We start from the raw sequence: 27931 nt of genomic DNA, 5'->3' as shown, positions 1-27931 counted from the left end.
AAGAATTTGTTCTTAACTGACTTGCCTAGTTAAATAAAATGACCACAAATGGCCAACACGCAGGTGATACAGGTAGTCAGTTGATACAGGTAGTCAGTTGATACAGGTAGTCAGTTGATACAGGTAGTCAGGTGATACAGGTAGTCAGGTGATACAGGTAGTCAGGTGATACAGGTAGTCAGGTGATACAGGTAGTCAGGTGATACAGGTAGTCAGTTGATACAGGTAGTCAGGTGATACAGGTAGTCAGGTGATACAGGTAGTCAGTTGATACAGGTAGTCAGTTGATATAGGTAGTCAGTTGATATAGGTGCACATGAAACCAATGCTGCATACTCCGGTCTCTTAAAGGAATAAGTCAAAGGGTATGAACACTGTCTGAAGGCCTCTGTAACTATGCTGTCAAGATCTCCCCAGAATGCTGAGCTGCAGGGTTAGATCAAAAGCCTGCACACCCAGTAGCTCTCCAGATGAAGGGTAAAAATCTGTCATGCCTTTTGGTGGGAACAATCTGTTATAACACCAGGGTTAGAGTGAAGGGAGTAATTGTGTCCCTTGACTAACCAGTGCCCCCGCACATTGACTCTGTACCGGTACCCCATGTGTATAGCCCCGCTATTGTTATTTTACTGCTGCACTTTAAATATTTGTTAGTTTTATTTGTTTTTCAATTATTATTATTATTTTTACATTTTCTTTTATTTATTCACATTTTTACTTTAATGTTTTTATTTATTTATTTTATTTACATTTAAAAAAATATATATATATATATATATTTTTTTATTATAATTGTTTTTAATTATGTCTTATATTTTTTCAATTTCTAGGATAAAATAAATAAATAATGTAACCAACAACTGCATTGTTGGTTAAGGGCTTGTAAGTAAGCATTTCACTGTACGTGCTACCCACCTGAATACCTGATGTATTCGGTGTCGGTCGCCTAGTGGTTAGAGCCTTGAACTATTATCCGAAAGGTTGCAAGATTGAATCCCCGAGCTGACAAAGGAAAAATCTGTTGTTCTTCCCCTGAACAAGGCAGTTAACCCACTGTTCCTAGACCATCATTGATGGAAATTTAGAATTTGTTCTTAACTGACTTGTTTAGTTAAATAAAGGTAAAAACGTGACTGATTTGATGTCAGCCACCTATCAGAAGACAGTTGAGTGTTCTATACAGCAGTATTACACAGTATGTTATTTGTGGTTTCTCCCAGCATGAAAAACTGGACAAAACTAGTTCAAATGACAGTTTCTGATTGTAATGATGTCATTTTAACAGTTTTTGGTTATAATGACATCATTTCAACAGTTTCTGATTGTAATGATGTCATTTCAACAGTTTCTGGTTATAATGACATCATTTCAACAGTTTCTGATTGTAATGATGTCATTTCAACAGTTTCTGGTTATAATGATGTCATTTCAACAGTTTCTGGTTATAATGATGTCATTTCAACAGTTTCTGGTTATAATGATGTCATTTCAACAGTTTCTGGTTATAATGATGTCATTTCAACAGTTTCTGGTTATAATGATGTCATTTCAACAGTTTTCCATACTGGGCCTAGGGGTCTGCAAACTGTTTCAAATCATTCCTGTAATATTGGGAACTATGCATGAAATGGTACCAAACTCAACACGGTGTCTGATAGAGTACTGTGAGATATCATGTTACCGGGCTGCATGTTGTTTGTCTACATACCAAGTGGCAAAAACTGGTTGAAAAGACGTCATAATGACGTAATTTCAACCAGTTTGTGGTTGTGATAACCTCATCGCTGGGCATGTTTTACTGTCTATGGAGAACAAGCATCCCACAAGGAAATATTCTGCTTCTATCTTTCTTATCGTTTTATTGTTGTATCTGTAACGTGCCACTATCCTAGATAAAAGATACATTTGGAAGATACTCTGATAATAAAGTCATAGTAGCTAATTGAAAAAAGCTGAAGCAAAAACACTATTTACTCACACACTGTGTCTTACTGCTTTGTTTTGATCTCTGACAAGCTTATTTATCTTGTGTTCCTCACACCTTCCCCTCCACCCTATTTCTGTCTCTCTGTGGTCTGTCTTTCTGTCTCTCTCTCTCTCACTCTCTCGCTCTCTCTCTCTCTCTCTCTCTCTCTGGTCGGTCTGTCTGTCTCTCTCGCTCTCTGGTCTGTCTGTCTCTCTCTCTCTCCATGGTCTGTCTTTCTGTCTGTGTGTCTCTTGTCTCTGGTCTGTCTTTCTCTCTGTCTCTCTCTCTGGTCTGTCTGACTGTCTCTCACTCTCTGGTCTGTCTGTCTCTCACTCTCTGGTGTCTGTCTGTCTCTCATTCTCTGGTCTGTCTGTCTGTCTCTCTCTGGCCTGTCTTTCTGTCTGTCTGTCTCTCACTCTCTGGTGTCTGTCTGTCTCTCATTCTCTGGTCTGTCTGTCTGTCTCTCTCTCTGGCCTGTCTTTCTGTCTGTCTGTCTGTCTGTCTCTCACTCTCTGATCTTTCTGTTTGTCTCTCACTTTCTGGTCTGTCTGTCTGTCTCTCTCTCTGGCCTGTCTTTCTGTCTGTCTGTCTCTCACTCTCTGGTCTGTCTGTCTCTCACTCTCTGGTCTCTGTTTGTCTCTCATTCTCTGGTCTGTCTGTCTCTCTCTCTGGCCTGTCTTTCTGTCTGTCTGTCTCTCACTCTCTGGTCTGTCTGTCTGTCTGTCTGTCTGTCTCTCACTCTCTTGCCTGTCTGTCTCTCTCTCTCTGGTCTGTCTTTCTGTCTGTCTGTCTCTCTCTGGTCTGTCTCTCTCTCTGGTCTGTCTGTCTGTCTCTCTCTCTGGCCTGTCTTTCTGTCTGTCTGTCTGTCTGTCTCTCACTCTCTGATCTTTCTGTTTGTCTCTCACTTTCTGGTCTGTCTGTCTGTCTCTCTCTCTCTCTGGCCTGTCTTTCTGTCTGTCTGTCTCTCACTCTCTGATCTTTCTGTTTGTCTCTCACTTTCTGGTCTGTCTGTCTGTCTCTCTCTCTCTGGCCTGTCTTTCTGTCTGTCTCTCATTCTCTGGTCTGTCTATCTGTCTCTCTCTCTGGCCTGTCTTTCTGTCTGTCTCTCTCACTCTCTCTGTCTGTCTGTCTGTCTGTCTGTCTGTCTCTCACTCTCTTGCCTGTCTGTCTCTCTCTCTCTGGTCTGTCTTTCTGTCTGTCTGTCTCTCTCTGGTCTGTCTCTCTCTCTGGTCTGTCTGTCTCTGGTCTTTCTGTCTGTCTCTCTCTCTCTCTCTGGTCTGTCTGTCCCTCTTTCTGCCTGACCTTGTTGCTGCTTCCAGTGTCTGTAGCTCCTCCTCCTCCTCCTATGGTCCAGCTGACACCTCAGATCCCTCTGACCGGCTTTGTGGCCAGAGTTCAGGAGACCAGTAAGTCTCTCACACACACACACGGGTAACATCAAAACGACTTCCTCAGTCCTACATATCAAACCGGGACCTATTAATCCCCTTTTATGTTGTCTGTCATGCCTTTTTCACACGCCCCCTACTGCCTTTAGACACACCCCTTCTATGTCTTGTCTGTCTTGCCTTTTTCACACGCCCCCTACTGCCTTTAGACACACCCCTTTCATGTCTTGTCTGTCACGCCTTTTTCACACACCACCTACTGCGTTTAAACACACCCCTTTCATGTCTTGTCTGTCACGCCTTTTTCACATGCTCCCTACTGCCTTTAGACACACCCCTTTCATGTCTTGTCTGTCACGCCTTTTTTTAAACACATGTCTTGTCTGTCATGCCCTTTTCACACGATCCCCTGCCTTTCATGTCTTGTCTGTCACGCCTTTTTCACACGCTCCCTACTGCCTTTAGACACACCCCTTTCATGTCTTGTCTGTCACGCCTTTTTCACATGCTCCCTACTGCCTTTTGACACACCCCTTCCATGTTTTGTCTGTCATGCCCTTTTCACACGATCCCTACTGCCTTTAGACACACCCCTTCCATGTCTTGTCTGTTGCCATGGTCACTGAGAGACAGTGGAGAGTGTTCTATGGTTCCATCTCTGTTCACTGAACACACCTGACTTAAGGTTTGGAAAACTGCATAGTCTCAGCCAAGTCAAGCACGGTTTTAATCAGACCCGGGGCACAGTGACCCTCCCAATGCCTCTGTGTCCTTATTCAGGTGACCGTGGTGGTTTTTCCAGCTTTCAGATCCCACTTTCATCCTTCCGGTCATTATTTAGCTTTTAGACCTTCAGGAGATATAGGTCTCTGAGCTATTGGGTCTCTTCCGGGGCGGCAGGTAGCTTAGTGGTTAGAGCCGGAAGGTTGTTCGATCGAATCCATGAGCTGACAAGGTAAAAATCTGTTGTTCTGCCCCTGAACAAAGCAGTTAATTCACTGTTCATAGGCTGTCATTGTAATTAAGAATTTGTTGTTAACTGACTTCCCTAGTTAAATAAAATACAGTTATTATTAAGAAGAATGCTCTGTCATGCCATCTGCTGGCCAGTACAGGTAATCACACGTCTGGAAGATAATGGATAATGCATAAAATAGAATATATGAATTCATGATTTGTTTGTATAATGTTCAGGAGCAACATACTGGTAGGGGCACTTGTTCAGTTTGGAGTGGCAGAGCTGAGCTCATATGACATTTTGATAACACTATATGAGCAGCCTGTGGGCGATACATCATGTAGATGGTAACCTGTCATAAGACTGACATATCAATTCCATGACAACTGGTTATTGAAATGATACTTGTTGCATGCATGGTATTCATGTATTATACTGTAGGTACAGGCAGTATATCCTAAACATGGAAAACCCTGCTTTAATATACTGTATATATATATATAACCTAAACATGGAAAACCATGCTGTAGATTTGAATTGGCATACATACAGTACCTGTCAAAAGTTTGGACACACCTACTCATTCAAGGGTTTTTCTTTATTTTTTACTATTTTTCTACATTGTAGAATAATAACACATTATTGAATCTTGTAAGTAACCAAAAAAGTGTTATACAAATCAAAATATATTTTATATTTGTGATTCTGCAAAGTAACCACCCTTTTGCCTTGACAGCTTTGCACACGCTTGGTATTCTCTCAACCAGCAATTAACAGGTGTGCCTTGTTAAAAGTTCATTTGTGGAATTTCTTTCCTTCGTAATGCATTTGAGCCAATCAGTTATGCTGTAACATGGTCGGGGTGGTAAACAGAAGATAGCCCTCCCTATCTGGTAAAAGACCAAGTCCATATTATGGCAAGAACAGCTCAAATATGCAAAGAGAATCAACAGTCCGTCATTACTTTAAGACATCAGTACTGAAAGTTTCTTCATATGCAGTCGCAAAAACCATCATGTGCTATGATGAAACTGGCTCTCATGAGGACCGCCACAGGAAAGGAGGACCCAGAGTTACCTCTGCTGCAGAGGATAAGCTCATAAGAGTTACCAGCCTCAGATTGCAGCCAAGATAAATGCTTCACATAGTTTAAGTAACAGACACATCTCAACATCAACTGTTCAGAGGAGACTGCATGAATCAGGCCTTCGTGGTCGAATTGCTGCAAAGAAACCACTACTAAAGGACACCAATAAGAAGAAGAGACTTGCTTGGACCAAGAAACACGAGCAATGGACATTAAACCGGTGGAAATCTGTCCTTTGGTCTGATGAGTCCAAATTTGAGATTTTTTGTTCCAACCGCTGTGTCTTTGTGAGACGCAGAGTAGGTGAACGGATGATCTCCGCATGTGTGGTTCCCACCGTGAAGCATGGAGGAGGAGGTGTGGGTGTGCTTTGCTGGTGACACTGTCAGTGATTTATTTAGAATGCAAGGCACACTTAACCAGAATTCTGCAGCGATACGCCATCCCATCTGGTTTGCGCTTAGTGGGACTATCATTTGTTTTTCAACAGGACAATAACCCAACACACCACCAGGCTGTGTAAAGGCTATTTGACCAAGAAGGAGAGTGATGGAGTGCTGCATCAGATGACCTGGCCTCCACAGTCACCCGACCTCAAACCAACTGAGAAGGTTTGGGATGAGTTCGACCGCAGAGTGAAGGAAAAGCAGCCAACAAGTGCTCAGCATATGTGGGAATTCCGTCAAGACTGTTGGAAAATAATTCCAGGTGAAGCTGGTTGAGAAAATGTCAAGACTGTGCAAAGCTGTCATCAAGGCAAAGGGCGACTACTTTGAAGAATCTCAAATATAAAATATATTTTGATTCGTTTAACCCTTTTTTGGTTACTACATGATTCCATAATGTGTTATTTCATAGTTTTGGTCTTCACTATTATTCTACAATGTAGAAAATAATAAAAAAAATAAAGAAAAATCCTTGAATGAGTAGGTGTCTAAACTTTTGACTGGTACTGTATATTTAGGAGTTTTTCCCTGGTCAGGTCACATGGTCAGGAGAAACCCTCGACCCTATTGATGTCACAGAAAAAAATAGAATTACTACACCAGTCGATTAAATTCCACTTCCATAATGTCCATAATTTCTTCCCCGTCCTCGTCCAGTTACAGACGACCCGGTCCCCCCTCCACCGCCCCCTCCCGAGGACGTGGTCATGTTTGACGAGCCCTCGCCCCCTCCCCCGCCCCCGCCCGTGGACTACCAGGGGGATGAGGAGGCGGCCGTAGTGCACTACAATGACCCCTACTCTGACAGAGACCCCCACTGGGCCCCCAAGGCCTACGCTGAGAAAGGTGAGTTTGACTGGTACCACCGAAGATACAGAGACCAGGCACTGATCGCCGTTTCAGCATGATTTAGGGGCTGTTTACAAAGTAAATGTCTGTGGACACAGACGGTCAAACGTATCCAAATCTGGATGGCCAATTTAGTGCAGTACACACTATACACCCATAAATTGTATATCTTGGGTTTAGGCCGACTATAATATTAGTACTGAGTCTGTACTGTAATGTCTCTAAGTTATCCTAGTACAACCCTATTCCCAGCAGTTGTCCTCTCTCACTCTGTTCTGTCTGTGGTCAGATTGCTAATGTATAAGAGAATACAGTGAATAAATGAACCAAATGTATTTTACAGTGGTGGCCATTTATGACTACTCCAAGGACAAGGAGGACGAGCTGTCCTTCATGGAGGGCTCCATCATCTACATCATCAAGAAGAACGATGATGGCTGGTACGAGGGCGTCTGCAACGGCGTCACCGGCCTCTTCCCCGGCAACTACGTAGAGTCCATCATGCACTACACAGACTAAGGGCGGCCATTTTGAATGAGAAAAAAACGCCAAGATGTTACCAAAAAAAAAAAACATTTTGAATCAAGTGCTGTGTTTAGTATTTGAAACGACAAGGTAGGTTTTAGTAAGATGTTGGCTTTTTTTTTTGGGGGACTCTTATCCACACAGCAACATATACATTTTACTTTCACAGACACACATAGAAAAAAAGAATAAATCAAACATAAAGAAGTGCATTAGGACATGACTGAATGTTTGTCTTTGTCCAAATCGCAAATGTTAAGAAGCGAAATAGTCTATTTACTATGCTACATGTTGAAAAGGAGGGGTGGGGAGCTGGGCCAAGGGACCAGGAATAGGGGCCAGGGAATAGGGACCAGGAATAGGGGCCAGGGAATAGGGGCCAGGGAATAGGGACCAGGAATAGGGGCCAGGGAATAGGGGCCAGGGAATAGGGACCAGGGAATAGGGGCCAGGGAATAGGGGCCAGGAATAGGGACCAGGAATAGGGGCCAGGGAATAGGGACCAGGAATAGGGGCCAGGGAATAGGGGCCAGGGAATAGGGACCAGGAATAGGGGCCAGGGAATAGGGGCCAGGGAATAGGGACCAGGAATAGGGGCCAGGGAATAGGGACCAGGAATAGGGGCCAGGGAATAGGGACCAGGAATAGGGGCCAGGGAATAGGGGCCAGGAAATAGGGACCAGGAATAGGGGCCAGGGAATAGGGACCAGGAATAGGGGCCAGGAATAGGGGCCAGGGAATAGGGGACATCAAAGGGGAATACTGAGTGTAGAAGTCAAAAAGAACTGAACGTGATTTTTCATATTTCTGGTGATGTTTTGTTTTTGTTATATAACTTGTATATACTGTAATGTGTTTTTGTTATATAACTTGTATATACTGTAATGTGTTTTTGTTATATAACTTGTATATACTGTAATGTGTTTTTGTTATATAACTTGTATATACTGTAATGTGTGAAGCTGACAGTTGGTTTGCCAGTAGTGTGTTTTACTTGTGAGTTTTTTTTTCTTCATCGGCGTCTTTTGATTGGTCAGCAGCAAGCCAAGTTGTGCCAGATACAGATGGTTTAACTCAATCATATTTTGTCGTTGTGTTTCGGGTATTATTTTATTTTCTACCCTAGGCTCGGCCAAATGTCACTTGATAAGAATGTTTTTTTTTTTTTATGTGGAAAATAAAGTGTATCTTGCTTATATTTTATGCTGTCAGGCTACTGTAGAAAATGGTTCCTGAAATGTGCTTTGCTTCAAATGGCAAACGTCAAGAAACGGATTATTGTACTTTTGTTCCATCATGGTTCCATTGTGTTAGAATGTCTGCTTAGTTCTCAATGGCTTTTTATACGACTTCAATTTATACGGTTTTGATTTGCGAGAACCGGGTTGCGTTCAGGCTATTCGACCGCTGCGTTATCTTTTTTCAAGTTATATCATCCTGAGTTTTGTCAGTGGGGTCTGGATAGGTGCTTATCTTTGGTGCTTGGTAACAAGTATCACCTTCCATTAGCAACACAACCTCAAAACTAGGACGCCGGGCTATCAAAGAACGGTATAGGCTGCTAGCCTACTTATTGATCAGTACAGGGTGATTTGTAACGATGCTAAATGTTCACTCTTGAACGTACCCTTGCTCTATCCTTTCTATCACAGTGGATGTAGACAATTTAGCAGTGCATTGTTATCTCAAAATGTACTAAAACGATTGTCTTAAAAAAAATAAGAAGACACATTTGTGCCACACGTTTATGATGAAGTCGTATTCCACACACATTTCAGTGCATCGTAATACACAACTTTCTTGCAAACATGACATGATGCTATCTATGACTGAATACAGTTTATGATGAAATACTTCCATGCCAAGATGTAGGCTGCTTGTGGTCGGATGTCCATACCTCTTACGTACTGACGTTTGAGGTTTATTTGTCATGAGCCATCAGTAATGTTAAGAACAGGTTACGGTGATGACCACAGGTTACGGTGATGACACTATGAGGTAGACATGTCGCACAGACAAAGGGATGTTAAAGCTTGCCACGTGCAGACCGTGTAATGTCAACATAATCAACATGAACAGTATTCAACCTGCATGACTACATCAACAACAACAAAAACATTTGTTTTATTGTGAATAATAATTCGCCACTACATCCAGTTATTGATTGTACTTTTAACTCTTCCATCAGAGGTCAATTTTGTGAGAAACAACTTTTTTCTACCTAAGCATTTCCAGCACTGCAATTGATTGTTTTGAAAGACTGTCTGAGACTGCCGGTCATGATTTGGTAGCAGTTTGTATTGTGATTTATTTATATTTTCCTATAAAAATATTATTAGACAACCACTATGTTTACCACTAAAACGTGAAACATTTCGGGGCTCCACGGCACAATGCGCCTTGATTTGATGTCTGTTTTATTAGATGAAATGTGGAAAAAAAAGTGTATCTGTAACTTGACTGTTCATGGGAACAGAATGTGATATTTCTCGTCTCGTCTCTTGGGGCTCTATCCAATCTGGAAAGCTGAAGCCGTTACAAATGAAAGGGAATCTCTGATTGAGACGATAATATGCAGTGTTTTGCTGTGAATGCCGTCTCCGATTGAGACGATAATATGCAGTGTTTATCGTGAATGGCGTCATCGTTAAAGTGGGAACATTGCCTTCTTGCTGTAAAGCTGAACTTCTGCGATGCGGATCGAATAGAGCCCCTGGTTTGTATATATAATGTGTTCATGTGCATTTATGTACAGTCTTTTTTGTAATAAAACAGCTCACCGAAACAACACATGAAGCTGATCTTTGGTGGGGGATTTCTCTTTGGGACAGTTAAAGAAGAGGGAAGAGTGGTAGAGTTGTCCTCTGTATCTCAGTTGATAGAGTATGGAGCTTGCAATACCAAGATAGTGGGTTTGATTCCCGGGACCACTCGTACATTAAAATGTACGCGTGCGTGACTAAGTCGCTTTGGATAAAAGTGTCAGCTAAATTGAATCTATTATTAAGAAATCCAATTAGTTTCTATGGCGTTTTGCCAAACAATTTAACACCCAATAATACAACTCATTAATATACACACACACACACACATATGACTAGCCACTTCATTGCAACACACTATCCATAGCAACTCTACATCAAAGTTTTTCATTGAAGTAAGGTCAATGACCAACAGTAAAGTTAATTGTCAACTAACAGATAGTAACAGGAGTTTGCATGGTAGACATGAAGCACAATGCCAAAGAGATGTTCTTCTGCCTGTCAGCATGTAATAAATACTATAGGAATTGATCTGGCTTAGCCAATTATGTCTGTGTTGATGAAGCGTCATACAAACATGCTGTGCATCTTCATCAGGTTGCAATTACAACATAGCTTTAGTGTGGTTAACTTAGGCTTTAATAATTCTGACTTATTACATAAATAATACAATTCAGTACATAAATAACCCAAGAACATGCATCGTGGGGTTGGGTTAAATGCGGAAGACACATTTCAGTTGAATGCATTCAGTTGTGCAACTGACTAGGTATCCCCCCCTTTCCCATCAGTCACTGGTTTGGAAATGTCTCCACTGCATTGCGTTGTCCAATCATATCTTGTCAGATCAGTTACTTAAAGAAGGAGGGAAGAAAGGAAGAATGTATTTTGAAGTATTGGAGCAGGGCCTGTCACCTCCCGAGGTGCTATTTTCGAAAAGCATCGCTCTGGTCCATGAACACTGGGCCTGTCTGTCTGTAGGTAGGTAGGTTGAGAACGTCCTCTACAGAAGTCATGGGTGAGTGGGCGGAGCTCCATCCCTAGACCCCAGAGCCCCACCCAGGAGGGGGCGGGGGTATAAAGTCTGGGGGCGGTTCAGAGAGGTCGTCCTGATCAGGATGTCCATTGGCCCTCACTGTTGCTGAAGAAAGGAAAATAATATATTATTTAGTGTGTGTGTGTGTGTGTGTGTGTGTGTGTGTGTGTGTGTGTGTGTGTGTGTGTGTGTGTGTGTGTGTGTGTGTGTGTGTGTGTGTGTGTGTGTGTGTGTGTGTGTGTGTGTGTGTGTGTGTGTGTGTGTCACCTATGTGCCCAGTAGAATGTGTGGGAGGGCTGGAGACAGGCAGACTGGTCACATGCAGAGTGGAGGTGATGGTTAAGGCTCTCCTCACTGCCTTCTGATAGTTGTGATACAGGGTGGCCCCATACTAAACAAAGATAGATACGGGTAGGTACACATAAGAGAGTAAAGGGTATGAGTAGAGTAAAGGGTATGAGTAGAGTAAAGGGTATGAGTAGAGTAAAGGGTAAGAGTAGAGTAAAGGGTAAGAGTAGAGTAAAGGGTAAGAGTAGAGTAAAGGGTAAGAGTAGAGTAAAGGGTATGAGTAGAGTGAAGGGTAAGAGTAGAGTAAAGGGTAAGAGTAGAGTAAAGGGTAAGAGTAGAGTAAAGGGTAAGAGTAGAGTAAAGGGTATGAGTAGAGTGAAGGGTAAGAGTAGAGTAAAGGGTAAGAGTAGAGTAAAGGGTAAGAGTAGAGTAAAGGGTATGAGTAGAGTAAAGGGTAAGAGTAGAGTAAAGGGTAAGAGTAGAGTAAAGGGTGTGAGTAGAGTAAAGGGTATGAGTAAAGGGGTAAAAGTAGAGTAAAGGGTAAGAGTAGAGTAAAGGGTGTGAGTAGAGTAAAGGGTAAGAATAGAGTAAAGGGTAAGAGTAGAGTAAAGGGTATGAGTAGAGTAAAGGGTATGAGTAAAGGGGTAAAAGTAGAGTAAAGGGTAAGAGTAGAGTAAAGGGTGTGAGTAGAGTAAAGGGTGTGAGTAGAGTAAAGGGTATGAGTAGAGTAAAGGGTGTGAGTAGAGTAAAGGGTATGAGTAGAGTAAAGGGTAAGAGTAGAGTAAAGCGTATGAGTAGAGTAAAGGGTATGAGTAGAGTAAAGGGTATGAGTAGAGTAAAGGGTATGAGTAGAGTAAAGGGTATGAGTAGAGTAAAGGGTATGAGTAGAGTAAAGGGTATGAGTAGAGTAAAGGGTATGAGTAGAGTAAAGGTTATGAGTAGAGTAAAGGGTAAGAGTAGAGTAAAGCGTATGAGTAGAGTAAAGGGTATGAGTAGAGTAAAGGGTATGAGTAGAGTAAAGGGTATGAGTAGAGTAAAGGGTATGAGTAGAGTAAAGGGTATGAGTAGAGTAAAGGGTAAGAGTAGAGTAAAGGGTGTGAGTAGAGTAAAGGGTGTGAGTAGAGTAAAGGGTATGAGTAGAGTAAAGGGTGTGAGTAGAGTAAAGGGTAAGAGTAGAGTAAAGCGTATGAGTAGAGTAAAGGGTATGAGTAGAGTAAAGGGTATGAGTAGAGTAAAGGGTATGAGTAGAGTAAAGGGTATGAGTAGAGTAAAGGGTATGAGTAGAGTAAAGGGTATGAGTAGAGTAAAGGGTATGAGTAGAGTAAAGGGTATGAGTAGAGTAAAGGGTATGAGTAGAGTAAAGGGTATGAGTAAAGTAAAGGGTAAGAGTAGAGTAAAGCATATGAGTAGAGTAAAGGGTATGAGTAGAGTAAAGGGTATGAGTAGAGTAAAGGTTATGAGTAGAGTAAAGGGTAAGAGTAGAGTAAAGGGTATGAGTAGAGTAAAGGGTATGAGTAGAGTAAAGGTTATGAGTAGAGTAAAGGGTAAGAGTAGAGTAAAGGGTATGAGTAGAGTAAAGGGTATGAGTAGAGTAAAGGTTATGAGTAGAGTAAAGGGTAAGAGTAGAGTAAAGGGTATGAGTAGAGTAAAGGGTATGAGTAGAGTAAAGGGTATGAGTAGAGTAAAGGTTATGAGTAGAGTAAAGGGTATGAGTAGAGTAAAGGGTATGAGTAGAGTAAAGGGTATGAGTAGAGTAAAGGTTATGAGTAGAGTAAAGGTTATGAGTAGAGTAAAGGGTATGAGTAGAGTAAAGGGTATGAGTAGAGTAAAGGGTATGAGTAGAGTAAAGGGTATGAGTAGAGTAAAGGGTAAGAGTAGAGTAAAGGGTATGAGTAGAGTAAAGGGTAAGAGTAGAGTAAAGGGTATGAGTAGAGTAAAGGGTATGAGTAGAGTAAAGGGTATGAGTAGAGTAAAGGGTATGAGTAGAGTAAAGGGTATGAGTAGAGTAAAGGGTATGAGTAGAGTAAAGGGTATGAGTAGAGTAAAGATTATGAGTAGAGTATTACCTTGGCTACTCTGATGGAGTTGACCCAGAGGGAGAGAGTGTGCTCATCGTCACAACACAGGAACCTGATGTACGGGGACTCCTTCTGGATCTGAGGATGCTTCAGGGCAAGACCAGAACATATTGTATTGATGGTAATCAATACACCTACAGCTAAATCTCCCATGCATGCAATGTCTGTCAGGAGAGACTGCATTGATGCTTGATGCAATACGTCTTTGTTCAAGGAGTCCAGTATTTATTTTTTTAGAAGTTCATCAACTAGCCTGCAGGAGGCGACCTATGATGGAGCTCCAAGTGTACTTCACTCGCAATGGTAAGAACCTTTCTCAATCATGTTAAGAATGCATGAACATTCCCATACACGCAACTTAATACCTCTAGAAAATAGTGTCCAAAACAGAAATGGATTCAGCTCGTACGTTGCCGTTATAAACAGTACCGTGGAAATATAAGCTCAAGTTCCAGGTAACAGTTAGGAACTCAACTTCCGGTGATGTACCTTTAAAAACAAATCATTGTCACACATGGTTGTGACCTATTATAACTGACCTATTGCGACCTATTATAACTGACCTATTGCGATCTATTGTAACTGACCTATTGCGACCTATTGTAACTGACTTATAGTAACTGACCTATTATAACTGACCTATTGCGACCTATTATAACTGACTTATTGTAACTGACCTATTATAACTGACCTATTATAACTGACCTATTATAACTGACCTATTGCGACCTATTATAACTGACCTATTATAACTGGCCTATAACTGACCTATTATAACTGACCTATTGTAACGGGCCTATTATAACTGGCCTATTGTAACTGACCTATTGTAACTGACCTATTGTAACCTATTAAAACTGGCCTATTGTAACTGACCTATTGTAACTGACCTATTATAACTGGCCTATTGTAACTGACCTATTGTAACTGACCTATTATAACTGAACTATTGTAACTGACCTAATGTAACTGACCTATTGTAACTGACCTATTGTAACTGACCTATTATAACTGAACTAATGTAACTGACCTATTATAACTGACGTATTGTAACTGACCTATTATAACTGACCTATTATAACTGACCTATTATAACTGACCTATTATAACTGACCTATTGTAACTGACCTATTATAACTGACCTATTATAACTGAACTATTGTAACTGACCTATTGTAACTGACTTATTGTAACTGACTTATTGTAACTGACTTATTGTAACTGACCTATTATAACTGAACTATTGTAACTGACTTATTGTAACTGACTTATTGTAACTGACCTATTATAACTGGCCTATTGTAACTGACCTATTATAACTGACCTATTATAACTGGCCTATTGTAACTGACTTATTGTAACTGACCTATTATAACTGACTTATTGTAACTGACCTATTATAACTGAACTATTGTAACTGACGTATTGTAACCTATTATAACTGGCCTATTGTAACTGACCTATTATAACTGACCTATTGTAACTGACCTATTGTAACCTATTATAACTGGCCTATTGTAACTGACCTATTGTAACTGACCTATTGTAACCTATTATAACTGGCCTATTGTAACTGACCTATTGTAACATATTATAACTGGCCTATTGTAACTGAACTAATGTAACTGACCCATTATAACTGACCTATTGCAACTGACCTATTGTAACTGACCTATTATAACTGACCTATTGCAACTTACCTATTGTGACATATTATAACTGACCTATTATAACTGCCCTATTGTAACTGACCTATTATAACGGACCTATTGTGATGTATTGTAACTGACCTATTATAACTGCCCTATTATAACTGACCTATTGGGGATGGTCCTGTAGCTCAGTTATTGTAGAGCATATTGTAACGACCTTATAACGCCAGGGTAACTTACCTGGGTGACCTATTATAACTGACCTATTATAACCACCTATTATAATACGTAAGAATGTATGCACACATGACTATTGTAACTGACGCTATTGGATAAAAGCGTCTGACCTAAATGGCATATATTATTATTGTAATTATTATTATTATTATTATTATTATTATTATTATTATTGTGACGGACCTATTGTGATGTATTGTAACTGACCTATTATAACTGCCCTATTATAACTGACCTATTGTGACTTATTGTAACTGACCTATTATAACTGACCTATTATAACTGACCTATTGTAACTGATCTATTCTAACTGACCGGTGATACATCTTCTAAAATGTTCTTACTTGTTAACAGTTACAGGTCAGTCGGACTAATATAAGTCCATTCTTGTGAACTACATTAAACTACATTCACTTCCTTACTGGTTGACCTTACCATGAGAACCATCACTATCATCAACTTAGCTGTTAATTTCCTGAAAATATGAAACAGAGATAACAGAGGTAACAGAGATAACATAGGTAACAGAGATAACATAGGTAACAGAGATAACATAGGTAACAGGTAACAGAGATAACAGAGGCAACAGAGATAACAGAGATAACATAGGTAACAGGTAACAGAGATAACAGAGATAACAGAGATAACAGAGATAACACAGGGATAGATCTTGGGCTCCTGAGTAGCGCAGCGATCTAAGGGACTGCCTCTCAGTGCTCGATGCGTCACTACAGACAACCTGGTTCAAATCCAGGCTGTATCACAACTGGCTGTGATTGGGAGTTCCATAGGGCAGCGCACAATTGGCCCAGCATCTTCCTGGTTTGGCCGGTGTAGGGCGTCATTGTAAATAATAATTTGTTCTTCACTGACTTGCCTAGTTAAATGAAGGTTAAATAAAAATTAAAGTTTAAAAAAATATGATAGTAGAAAAAGCGCAAACTCCTCCCATCTGGCACTCTAAGCAGGCTTAAGTAAACAAAGCTCAAAGTAGTAGAAATATTTCAAGTAGTATTTCAACCCAGAGAGAATATTGGGGTTGAGTGGTGAATTGTAGTTGCAAACTAAGGACCATCAGACACAGCTCAACCCAGCTGCAAGGTTCTAAGAACCCGACCCTGAACGCTCTTTTGAAGGGACGCCACAACCCAGCATGTGTCAGACCTGCCCCCACTTCAACCAACTGACACCTCACTCCCCCTGCTGTCATTCTTTGTCTGAGAAAATTATATTTTCGGTAGGGGAAACGTTCCTTATTAAAAAGCCTCTTGATGACTGACAGGTTGTTTAAGTTGATAACTGTCTGTCTGTCTGTCTGTCTGTCTGTCTGTCTGTCTGTCTGTCTGTCTGTCTGTCTGTCTGTCTGTCTGTCTGTCTGTCTGTCTGTCTGTCTGTCTGTCTGTCTGTCTGTCTGATTGTCTGTCTGCTTCTCTCTTTCTCTCTCATTCTCTCGTTCTCTCTCATTTCTATTTCTCTCTTGACACCTCACTCCCCCTGCTTTCATTCTTTTTCTGTCTCTTTCGCTGTTTCTCTCTTTGTTTTTCTCTCTCTCTGTCTCCATTTCACTTTTTCTCCCTTTCTCTCTCTTTCGCTCTGTCTCTCCCTGTCTCTCTCTTTCTCGACCTGTCTCTCTGTCTCTGTCTCTTTCTCTCTCTCTGTCTCTCTTTCGTTCCTCATAATAGATAGTGATCTCTGATGGACCACACTAAACTATAGCAACAGCCACGTCAGATGTCGGCGTGTGGTGGCGTCGTGGCAATGTGTTATAGTAGACACAATAGGACACAACTTCCTGTTAACATTTTTTATATTTAAACATGCAAACATTCAAATATTTGTTGCCTTGCTGGCCCTCAAAACTTTGCATTTGTATTGTATTGCAAACCATGCAGGGCCGAGCACGCCCCCATCCACATTGACAGGGCTTAGTGGAGCAGGTAGAGAGCTTCAAGTTCCTCGGTGTCCACATCACTAAGGAATTACCATGGTCCACACACAACAACACAGTCGTGAAGAGGGCACGACAACGCCTCTTCCTGCTGAGGAGGCTGAGTTAACCCCCACAATCACTCCAGGGTCATTACACTGTCACTGACCCTGTGCTTCTTTTCAGCCTGTCAAAAGTGTGTGTGTGTGTGTGTGTGTGTGTGTGTGTGTGTGTGTGTGTGTGTGTGTGTGTGTGTGTGTGTGTGTGTGTGTGTGTGTGTGTGTGTGTGTGTGTGTGTGTGTGTGTGTGTGTGTGTGTGTGTGTGTGTGTGTGTGTGTGTGTGTGTGTGTGTGTGTTTTACCTCATCTGTTACGCCAAGGTGTTGATGGGAGAAGAAACAAATAAATGAATAACCATCATGCTATTGTTTCCTCTGAAGTGGATGTCCTACCTTGAGGATGAAGCAGAAGTTAGTGGGTGCTTTGTACTTCTGTTTGTAATCAGTGGTGGTGTAGATGTTGACTTTGTCAAACTGAAGGAAGCACGCCAGGTCCCTGGATGTCTGCCAAGGGAGAAACACATTAAAAAACCCGGACAAGCAGAATTCAGTTCATATGGATCATATTACTGACGATGCAGTAAGTTATTAAGGATTTCCTACAGCACTGTTTTGACGGGAAATGTCCCAATATGAAGGAATGAATGTAGACGTCCTCACTAATTAAAAATTAAAAACTGGTTTACCTCAGTTCTATGTAGAAACAACATGTATAGGTCTCTGTAAAAGTTTAGAAATGGCCTGTAATACTGTATATCAAAAATACTTTCTATGTTTGGACAAGATGTTTACGGGACTTTCTGGACTTTGATGGTTATTATGTCACTTCCTGAACCTTTGTCTTTCCTTTAGGCACATAGTATATCCCAGAAGCTCTGAGCAGGAAGTAGCGACGTTTCCACGATTTCTTCCTGTCCTCCCTCAAATACAGCGGCCCCTCCAGGTCTGGGACGATGACAGACGGACCCTCAAAATGTTCCTGGATTCAGACGTTTAAAATCAGGTGTGTGTGGAAGTGTTTGAGGGTTTTGGATAAATCTGATTTGCTATAGAGGAAGGAGAACTCCTTCAATAAAAATATTAGTACAGTGAATGTGTTTATTATATAAGCTACATAATGCTCTATATGAAGATGCATATAGATTATTATTATTATTATTATTATTATTATTATATAAGCTACAGAATCCTCTTTAGGTGTGTTTGTGATGATAACTCACCTTTAGCAGAAGTTCCTTATGGCATTCTTTTATCTCATTCATAAATTGTTTATGTTTCTTCCATAGGTAGAATATCTTGGAGGTGAAAAGACAATGTTAGATAAAAAAAAACAGATTAAAAAAACAACACGTTATGGAACGGAGGGGACTGTGAAGCAACACAAACATTGGCACATGCGAGCACACACACACACACACACACACACACACACACACACACACACACACACACACACACACACACACACACACACACACACACACACACACACACACACACACACACACACACACACACACACACACACACACACACACACACACACACACACAATAACATACGCACTATACATCCACATGTATTTAGTACTGTAGATATGTGGTAGTGGTGGAGTAGGGGCCTGAGGGCACACAGTGTGTTGTGAAATCTGTGAATCTATTGTAATGTTTTAAAATAGTAGAAACTGCCTTAATTTTGCTGGACCGCAGGAAGAGTAGCTGCTGTTTTGGCAGGAACTAATGGGGATCCATAATAAATACAAATATAAATGTCAGCACAGGGATATCAATAATGGAACTAAAACACTGAGCTTGGCTGCCAGTTTGTCTCCTATAACCAACTCTTTCATTTGGTAAAAAGTTGGCAAAAATAGAGACATATGTAGCAACCATGCAACATACCATTTCACTGTTAAATTAGAAAGCACAGTTCACTGTTAAATTAGAAAGCACAGTTCACTGTTAAATTAGAAAGCACAGTTCACTGTTAAATTAGAAAGCACAGTTCACTGTTAAATTAGAAAGCACAGTTCACTGTTAAATTAGAAAGCACAGTTCACTGTTAAATTAGAAAGCACAGTTCACTGTTAAATTAGAAAGCACAGTTCACTGTTAAATTAGAAAGCACAGTTCACTGTTAAATTAGAAAACACAGTTCACTGTTAAATTAGAAAGCACAGTTCACTGTTAAATTAGAAAGCACAGTTCACTGTTTTGTGTGAACTCTGGGCCATGGTCATAAGGGCAAGCAACAGTACATGTTTAAAAAACATTTTTGCAACTTTGCAACATAAAACACAAATTGACATTTGTTTTTTTGGTGAAGTTCAAGTAAGTTTCCTCCCTGTTTCAATAAATGTTATTCCGTTTGGTGCCGAATCAATACTTCCCAGGTCTCTACTGTACTCACATGGGGGTCTTTGAAGAGGAGATATTTGTTGGGTCTCAGAAGGAAAAGGATTTTGTTTTCACTGTCTCGTGTCCATGCAGAAAGAGGCTCCACCAGATATTCATGGTCTTCAAACCCCCTTTCTGCAATGAGAAAAAAATAGGAACTTCAATTGCTTTCTGAAAATGATGTACATTAAATCATACTGTACAATATCATATCTTAAATCATACTGTACAATATCATATCTTAAATCATACTGTACAATATCATATCTTAAATCATACTGTACAATATCATATCTTAAATCATACTGTACAATATCATATCTTAAATCATACTGTACAATATCATATCTTAAATCATACTGTACAATATCATATCTTAAATCATACTGTACAATATCATATCTTAAATCATACTGTACAATGTCATATCTTAAATCATACTGTACAATATCATATCTTAAATCATACTGTACAATATCATATCTTAAATCATACTGTACAATATCATATCTTAAATCATACTGTACAATATCATATCTTAAATCATACTGTACAATATCATATCTTAAATCATACTGTACAATATCATATCTTAAATCATACCACTAATACTTTGACTGAACTTGCTTGGTGCAATGGAACCAATGGAAGAGTCTAAAAAGTACAAACTCAACACCCAACTGCCATTTCAGTCAGGCTCAATCAAACGCTCAAAGTATTTGACAGAAACAAATACTATTTGAACCCAGGTCTGGTGTGTGAGCCTCACCAGCCTGCAGCTCAGGGTTGGTCTCACATAGGCTCCAGTCCACGCTGCAGTCGCAGTGGGTCTTCTCAAACAGATTATCCAGCACGTCCCTCACCGTCTGTCTCTCGTTCACCATCAGTGTCTTGGAGCTGCCATCGCTCATCATCACCTTGACCACCAACTACAAGGATGTACATAGGAACAACCATAGACATATAAGTAATTATTGGGTAACACTCAATATGGCCACCGGTTCACCCATCACAGATCATTGACTTGAATGGGGATAGCCATTCTAGTCATTCTATTTCTATGTGAAGAGCATTTCACAATGATAACTAGATGATTACTGTGGGGTTTGGAGGAAAACATATATATATATAGGTGTTTTCCTCCAAACCCCACAGTGATATACATGATATTAAGGTATCTCAACTCCTCACAAAGTGAAGCTGCTATTATAGCCGGTTTAGTGAAATTAACCCAATGTACCTTCTTAACTTTGGCTTCTTTTAGCTTCTCCAGCGCCAGCTTGATTTTGTCAGCTCTGGCTTGTGCTTCTGCCTCTCCCTGGAAAAATGAAGGTATAATGTTTAATTAAAAGAGCAAGAGTGTAAAGCAGTGCTACCTTTTACTGTATATCGGAAGTAAATAGCTACAAAAACAGAAAAGTTCAAATGCATTAATATACAGAAATCTAAATAACTGCAGAACTCAAGGGCCTGATGTTGTGTACCCCTGCATTTATAACAGAAATAGTTACGTGTTCTTCCCTGAGACCTGAAGACTTACATTAGCTCCCCTGGCTAATGCCTAGCTTTTAGCTCTGAGGGCTAACAGTCTTGTGGTGAGCAGGAAATCCCAGTCAGTCACACATTACAGCGTACAGTATATCTATGGGAAGTTACCGCCGGCAGTGGTTCAGAGGGTTCAGGAGGGAGAGAGGAGGAGGAGGAGGTGATAGGTGCTTGGACATTTTGTTGCGGGGTGTAGAGGCCAGACTTGTGCTGTTGTGTGTGGACATGTCCCGTCTGGGCTGCATTCAGTGTCTCCTCTGTCTCCGTCAAATCTGACCCCAGATCAGCCATCAGAGCGTCAAGGTCATGATCCTCTAGCTCATTTAGAGATTCTACCAGAGAGGAAGATGAAAATTAGAGGAGGTAGGGTTTATCTGATCAAAAAGGGTTGTGGGTAAATGGGACAACACAACTACTTCCCTTCTAATGAATTATTTTACCAGTCTAACTTGTGTACTAGTCAAATGTGCTTAGTACGGTTGTTATTGGCAAGCAAGGCTTGAAATACATTTACAGTATGTCATATGCATCAACTCTAGAGATAACTGTTTGATGACCTAGTGTTGCTGGTGTTTTTTACCTTTCAAATCTGTGAACCCAATAGAGAAGTTGTTTTCTATCTGTGAACTGCTGGATGATATTTCTGAGGAGTCCGTTTCATACCCAAGACTCTGTCAAGAGAAAGGGTTCAGATGAAGAGTTTGAATACAGATATTTTAGGACATGAACAGACAGGAATTGTATGTTTTACATACACTCTTACAAAAAAAGGGTTCCAAATGGGTTCTTCGGCTGTCCCCATAGGAGAACCTTTTTTGGTTCCAGGTTGAACTCTTTTGGGTTCCATGTAGAACCCTCTGTGGAATTCAAAAGGGTTCTTACTGGAATCCTAAAAGGGTTCTTCAAAGGTTTCTCCTTCGGGGAGGTTCTAGATAGCACCTTTTTTTCTAAGAGTGTAGAGAACACTCCAACAATGTTTGCAGCATTTGTAAGTTCATTCTAAGAAAGCCCTCTAGAAAAAACATTCAGTTTTTTTTATTTTCTTCAAGGACGTTCTGGGTTGCCATGCTTATAAGCTGTGTGGAACACAGTCAGAATTCAGACCTTGTATTTTTTTAAATGTCAAATAGAAATATTACAGAAATATAAAGAAGAAAGCTATATTTCTGCACTACGGCAATGATGTGATGTCAGAGAGAAACTGATTATTAAAGATGTAATGCAATGTTTTCATAAATATCCCCAGCAGGCAACACCAGTAATTATATCTTAAACAGTCTATAGACTGTGTGCGACCTGCCGACCTGCATATGATCTCCCCTGGCACACATGAAACATGATGAATGTAGAGACAAACATCTGTTTTCATGTTCAAAGCCAACGCTCAATTAAACCTTTAGCCCTTTGAGTCATTGGGTAGCAAACCATGGATGGATTCTGAGGTCTGATTAGCCTGCATGCTCCCAGGCAATAACCCAAATTATGTATAAATTACATTTGATCCTCTTAAATTCAGGAAGAATGATTATTCAAATAAAAATGTTTCCTAATTCCTGATTCTTCCTAATGTGGATAAGACCCTGTTAGACAGTGACACATTTGTGGTCCTCCATATGAGGTTTAATTGACCCATTACGTAGTGTTCGATTTGAATGTATTGCCATTTAGGACCACTCTTGTCCTTAGATCTACATTCATTAAAGGGGAAGATCCATATTTGACAACTTGATGTTAGATGGTTCCTCACCCTGAAAGTAGTCTATGGGCCTGGAGAATATGTAATCCATGTTTTTAACAGCCACTATTAACTTCAGCTAACTTTATCTAGCGCAATCAGCTGAAAATCAATGGAAGGGATTTGTCAGCGTCAAACCCGATATTGAGTTAATTCGGTTATTTTTCAAATGTATATTCCTTGTTTGTCCCTATCACTTTCATTGATGTTTAGCTCGCGGTGGCTTAAGTTAGCTGAAGTTTGTAATGGCTGTTTAAAGAAAACCAAGCCATGGATTATAGTTTCTCCTGGTCCATAGACTACTTTGAGCTCTCAAGTGGCGCAGCGGTCTATGGCACTGCATCTCAGTGCAAAAGGTGTCTCTCCAGTCCCTGGTTTGAATCCAGGGACTGGATCTGGCCAAGAATGGGGCAGTGCACAATTGGGCCGGGGTAAGACTGTTATTGTAAATAAGAATATGTTCTTAAACTGGCTTACCTAGTTTAAATAAAGGTACTAAAAATCTAACGTTAAGGTGTAAAATACTGAAATGTCCCTTTAAGAGGAGTTTAATGCATGGCATACAATGCACATACTTTAGGCCTAAGCCAGTATTCTATTTGTGTCAAAATGTTTAGTCTAACCCTAACCCTACATACATAATAGTGTCATGGAGGACCAAAAGTGCTTGAAGACATCCTCATCCTACGACGACCTTTAATATCAGTGGCTTGCGTCCATTACTCAAACCAGATGATATTACTTCTCATCATTCACTTTTACTTCATTCATAATAAATCAACATCTTCTCTACATTCATTTTAAAAAGAATACATTGGAAATGAAAAGGCTAATTTCCAGCTGTGGGTTAAAAACCGCTACAGTCTCAATTTAAAAAAAACAATTTAACACAGCTGCTGATGTTCTGATGAATCATGGGTAGTGTAGTTTATGAATAAGAGTGGTCCCAGTGATAACTTACCTGTGTTAGGAGGTCCATCTCTCCCAGCAGGTCAGTGAACATGGCGTCTATGTCCTCCATCTGTTACAGAGAACAAGCAGCACTTGTTCAAAAAACAAATGGCTACACGCAAGAAGACCATCAATGAGCCCAACCAGTGTAGACTGCTGAGGGGAGGACGCCTTATTATAATGGCTGGAACGGTGTGAATGGAATGGCATTGAACACATGGGAACCATGTTTGATATCATTACCACGAGCCCATCCTCCCCAATTAAGGTGACCACCAACTTCCTGTGAGCCGTAAACATGACATCATTGGAGTTGACAGAAAATAGCCCAAATCAACCAAAACCACTTCAACTTGTAAAATCATAATTAAAGGGATAATTCAGCTAAATTGCATAAATGCAGTCTATGGATAAAGAAAGGCTGTAATCCCATCCTTGGTTTTTACTGACACCAACTGCTAATATTAGCATTTTTCTAACCGAAAAAAACGCTGTAAGTGAATGGTACCCAGTTAGCATGTTTTAAATGCCCACAGTGGCACAGAGACTCAATGTGGGGGTGTGGTATGTGACGGCTCAAAGTGCTTCCATGTTGCTTGTACTTTGAGAGGTGGACACATTTTTATTAGAGGACAAGAGTTGCTTTTTAAAAAGGTTCAATGCAGCTGTTTTTATCTCAATATCAAATCCTTTCTGAGTAACAATTAAGTAACTTACTGTGATTGTTTTCAATTCAAATGGTCAAAACAAATTTAAAAATAGCTTTTTAGGAAAGGGCAATTTCTCAAGCAATAATCTGGTTGTGTTCTGAATAGGGAGGAGAAAATGGAAAACTATCTGTTATTGGCAGAGAGGTTTGGAACTCTCAGATGTGAGTGCTACGCGGCGGTTGTCATTTAGAAAGATTACCTTGGCATTCTTGGGCACAGGGACTATGGTGGTTGGCTTGAAAAATATATAGGTATTACAGACTGGGCTAGGGAGAGGTTGAAAATGTCAGTGAAGACACTTGCCAGCTGGTCAGCGCATGCACTGAGTACTCACTGTGAATGTTAACCTGTAAAGGTCTTACTCACATCGGCTACAGAGCACGTGATCATACAGTCGTCCGGAACAGCTGGTGCTCTCACACATGGTTCAGTGTTGCATGCCTCAAAGCGAGCATAGAACGCATTTAGCTCGTCTGGTAGGCTCGCGTTTGCAAGCCCTGACACATCCAATGAGTTCCTCTGTCCAGTGTCTGTGTTCTTTTACACATCTTAATCTTTTCTTTTTATTAGTCAGTCTAAGATATGTCTTTTTCTTTGTAACTCTGCCTAGAAGGCCAGCATCAAGGAGTCGCCTCTTCACTGGTGACGCTGAGACTGGTGTTTTGCAGGTACTGCTTAATGAAGCTGCCAGTTGAGGACTTGTGAGGCGTCTGTTTCTCAAACTAGACACTAATGTACTTGTCCTCTTGCTCAGTTGTGCACCGCTCCTCTTTCTATTCTGGTTAGGGCCAGTTTGTGCTGTTCTGTGAAGGGAGTAGTACACAGCATTGTACTGGATCTTCAGTTTCTTGGCAATTTCTTCCATGGAATAGCCTTAATTTCTCAGAACAAGAATAGACTGACAAGTTTCAGAAGAAAAGCCTTTGTTTCTGGCCATTTTGAGCCTGTAATCAAACTCACAAATGCTGATGCTCTAGACTAAAAATCAAATCAAATCAAATTTATTTGTCACATACATGGTTAGCAGATGTTAATGCGAGTGTAGCGAAATGCTTGTTCTTAATATAACCAACGAGTAATCTAACCCAACAATTCCAAAACTACTACCTTATACACACAAGTGTAAAGGGATAAAGAATATGTACATAAAGATATATGAATGAGTGATGGTACAGAATGTCATAGGCAAGATGCAGTAGATGGTATCGAGTACAGTATATACATATGAGATGAGTAATGTAGGGTATGTAAACAAAGTGGCATAGTTTAACGTGGCTAGTGATACATGTATTACATAAAGATGGCAAGATGAAGTACAGTATATACATATACATATGAGATGAGTAATTAGGGTATGTAAACATTATACACTGCTCAAAAAAATAAAGGTAACACTAAAATAACACATCCTAGATCTGAATGAATGCAATATTCTTATTAAATACTTTTTTCTTTACTTAGTTGAATGTGCTGACAACAAAATCACACAAAAATGATCAATGGAAATCCAATTTATCAACCCATGGAGGGTCTGGATTTGGAGTCACACTCAAAATTAAAGTGGAAAACCACACTACAGGCTGATCCAACTTGGATGTAATGTCCTTAAAACAAGTCAAAATGAGGCTCAGTAGTGTGTGTGGCCTCCACGTGCCTGTATCAATCAAATTTCAATCCAATTTTATTTATATAGCCAGTACATCAGCTGATATCTCAAAGTGCTGTACAGAAACCCAGCCTAAAACCCCAAACAGCAAGCAATGCAGGTGTAGAAGCACGGTGGCTAGGAAAAACTCCCTAGAAAGGCCAAAACCTAGGAAGAAACCTAGAGAGGAACCAGGCTATGTGGGGTGGCCAGTCCTCTTCTGGCTGTGCCGGGTGGAGATTATAACAGAACATGGCCAAGATGTTCAAATGTTCAAATGTATGACCTCCCTACAATGCCTGGGCATGCTCCTGATGAGGTGGCGGATGGTCTCCTGAGGGATCTCCTCCCAGACCTGGACTAAAGCATCCGCCAACTCCTGGACAGTCTGTGGTGCAACGTGCCGTTGGTGGATGGAGCGAGACATGATGTCCCAGATGTGCTCAAATGGATTCAGGTCTGGGGAACGTGCGGGCCAGTCCATAGCATCAATGCCTTCCTCTTGCAGGAACTGCTGACACACTCCAGCCACATGAGGTCTAGCATTGTCTTGCATTAGGAGGAACCCAGGGCCAACCGCACCAGCATATGGTCTCACAAGGGGTCTGAGGATCTCATCTCGGTACCTAATGGCAGTCAGGCTACCTCTGGCGAGCACATGGAGGGCTGTGCGGCCCCCCAAAGAAATGCCACCCCACACCATGACTGACCCACCGCCAAACCGGTCATGCTGGAGGATGTTGCAGGCAGCAGAACGTTCTCCACGGCGTCTCCAGACTCTGTCACGTCTGTCACATGTGCTCAGAGTGAACCTGTTTTCATCTATGAAGAGCACAGGGCGCCAGTGGCCAATTTGCCAATCTTGGTGTTCTCTGGCAAATGAAAAACGTCCTGCACGGTGTTGGGCTGTAAGCACAACCCCCACCTGTGGACGTCGGCCCCTCATACCACCCTCATGGAGTCTGTTTCTGACCGTTTGAGCAGACACATTCACATTTGTGGCCTGCTGGAGGTCATTTTGCAGGGCTCTGGCAGTGCTCCTCCTGCTCCTCCTTGCACAAAGGCGGAGGTAGCGGTCCTGCTGCTGGGTTGTTGCCCTCCTCCACGTCAGCTGATGTACTGGCCTGTCTTCTGGTAGCGCCTCCATGCTCTGGACACTACGCTGACAGACACAGCAAACCTTCTTGCCACAGCTCGCATTGATGTGCCATCCTGGATGAGCTGCACTACCTGAGCCACTTGTGTGGGTTGTAGACTCCATCTCATGCTAGAGTGAAAGGCAGTGTAATGGGCCTCTGTACGACTATGTAGAAATTCCATAAAAAAAATAACCCGTTCCGGCTCCAATAGTCATTTACAACATTAACAATGTATTTCTGATTAATTTGATGTTATTTTAATGCACAAAACAATTGCCTATCTTTCAAAAACAAGGACATTTCTAAGCGACCCCAAACTTTTGAACGGTAGCGTATAAAACACAGAGAAATCCTGTTTTTTTTTTACTGCACTGGACCTTTAAGACAGAGAGGCTATGCGGCACAATAAACCATCCCATAAGCAAAGTCTGATGCTCTTACAGAGAGGCCTGTTCAGGTTAGCTACTGAGTTAATCCATATGGAGAATGGGGAGCGTTTATACTGCCAACGTTAAGTAAAATATGCACCAGTACATGTGTAGCAGGCAGCTCT

At 41.0% G+C, this 27931-nt stretch overlaps 2 protein-coding genes and 1 long non-coding RNA gene across 30 annotated transcripts in view; 1 reads left to right on the top strand and 2 right to left on the bottom strand.

Moving 5' to 3' along the window:
- The window catches only part of LOC118373450 (abl interactor 1-like), a 44303-nt gene extending 35886 nt beyond the window's left edge, over positions 1–8417 (top strand). For 4 of the 7 annotated variants that reach the window (XR_008064916.1, XR_008064915.1, XR_008064914.1 and 1 more), the window contains 4 exons: positions 3286–3372; positions 6503–6691; positions 7038–7523; positions 7686–8417. Coding sequence is in view for 1 of the 7 variants with exons in the window: in XM_052463271.1 (XP_052319231.1) it covers positions 3286–3372; positions 6503–6691; positions 7038–7213 (452 nt within the window). In the remaining 6 variants the exon portion in view is untranslated. Of the gene's footprint in view, positions 1–3285; positions 3373–6502; positions 6692–7037 lie in introns of all 7 variants that reach the window. The other 3 variants (XR_008064918.1, XR_008064917.1, XM_052463271.1) reach the window with 2 other exon arrangements.
- Positions 8418–10515: 2098 nt separating this feature from the next.
- Positions 10516–16747, bottom strand: LOC127907566 (uncharacterized). 22 transcript variants are annotated; one of them, XR_008064935.1, is made up of 6 exons: positions 14764–14782; positions 14414–14665; positions 14274–14329; positions 13372–14231; positions 11285–11408; positions 10516–11122 (listed from the first exon to the last, which is right to left on the bottom strand). It is a non-coding gene; the product is annotated as an uncharacterized LOC127907566 (long non-coding RNA). The 22 variants fall into 22 exon arrangements; XR_008064928.1 differs by lacking the exon at positions 14764–14782 and adding exons at positions 14844–14881; positions 15528–16747 and having other exon boundaries at positions 13372–14609; XR_008064929.1 differs by lacking the exon at positions 14764–14782 and adding exons at positions 14844–14881; positions 15542–15560 and having other exon boundaries at positions 13372–14609.
- Positions 16748–17605: 858 nt separating this feature from the next.
- Positions 17606–27931, bottom strand: part of LOC118373449 (amyloid beta A4 precursor protein-binding family B member 1-interacting protein-like) — a 15314-nt gene continuing 4988 nt past the window's right edge. The window contains exons 2-10 of the mRNA XM_052463272.1: positions 23895–23954; positions 21779–21869; positions 21310–21530; positions 20894–20971; positions 20423–20582; positions 19667–19788; positions 18478–18552; positions 18093–18236; positions 17606–17761 (exon numbers count right to left, since the gene is read on the bottom strand). Coding sequence (XP_052319232.1) covers positions 17621–17761; positions 18093–18236; positions 18478–18552; positions 19667–19788; positions 20423–20582; positions 20894–20971; positions 21310–21530; positions 21779–21869; positions 23895–23954 — 1092 coding nt within the window. The 3' untranslated portion in view covers positions 17606–17620. The remainder of the gene's footprint in view (positions 17762–18092; positions 18237–18477; positions 18553–19666; positions 19789–20422; positions 20583–20893; positions 20972–21309; positions 21531–21778; positions 21870–23894; positions 23955–27931) is intronic.

The sequence above is a fragment of the Oncorhynchus keta genome, chromosome 15 (assembly GCF_023373465.1).
Source record: "Oncorhynchus keta strain PuntledgeMale-10-30-2019 chromosome 15, Oket_V2, whole genome shotgun sequence".
Lineage (NCBI taxonomy): Eukaryota > Metazoa > Chordata > Actinopteri > Salmoniformes > Salmonidae > Oncorhynchus > Oncorhynchus keta.
This window is presented reverse-complemented; position numbering and strand designations above follow the sequence as displayed.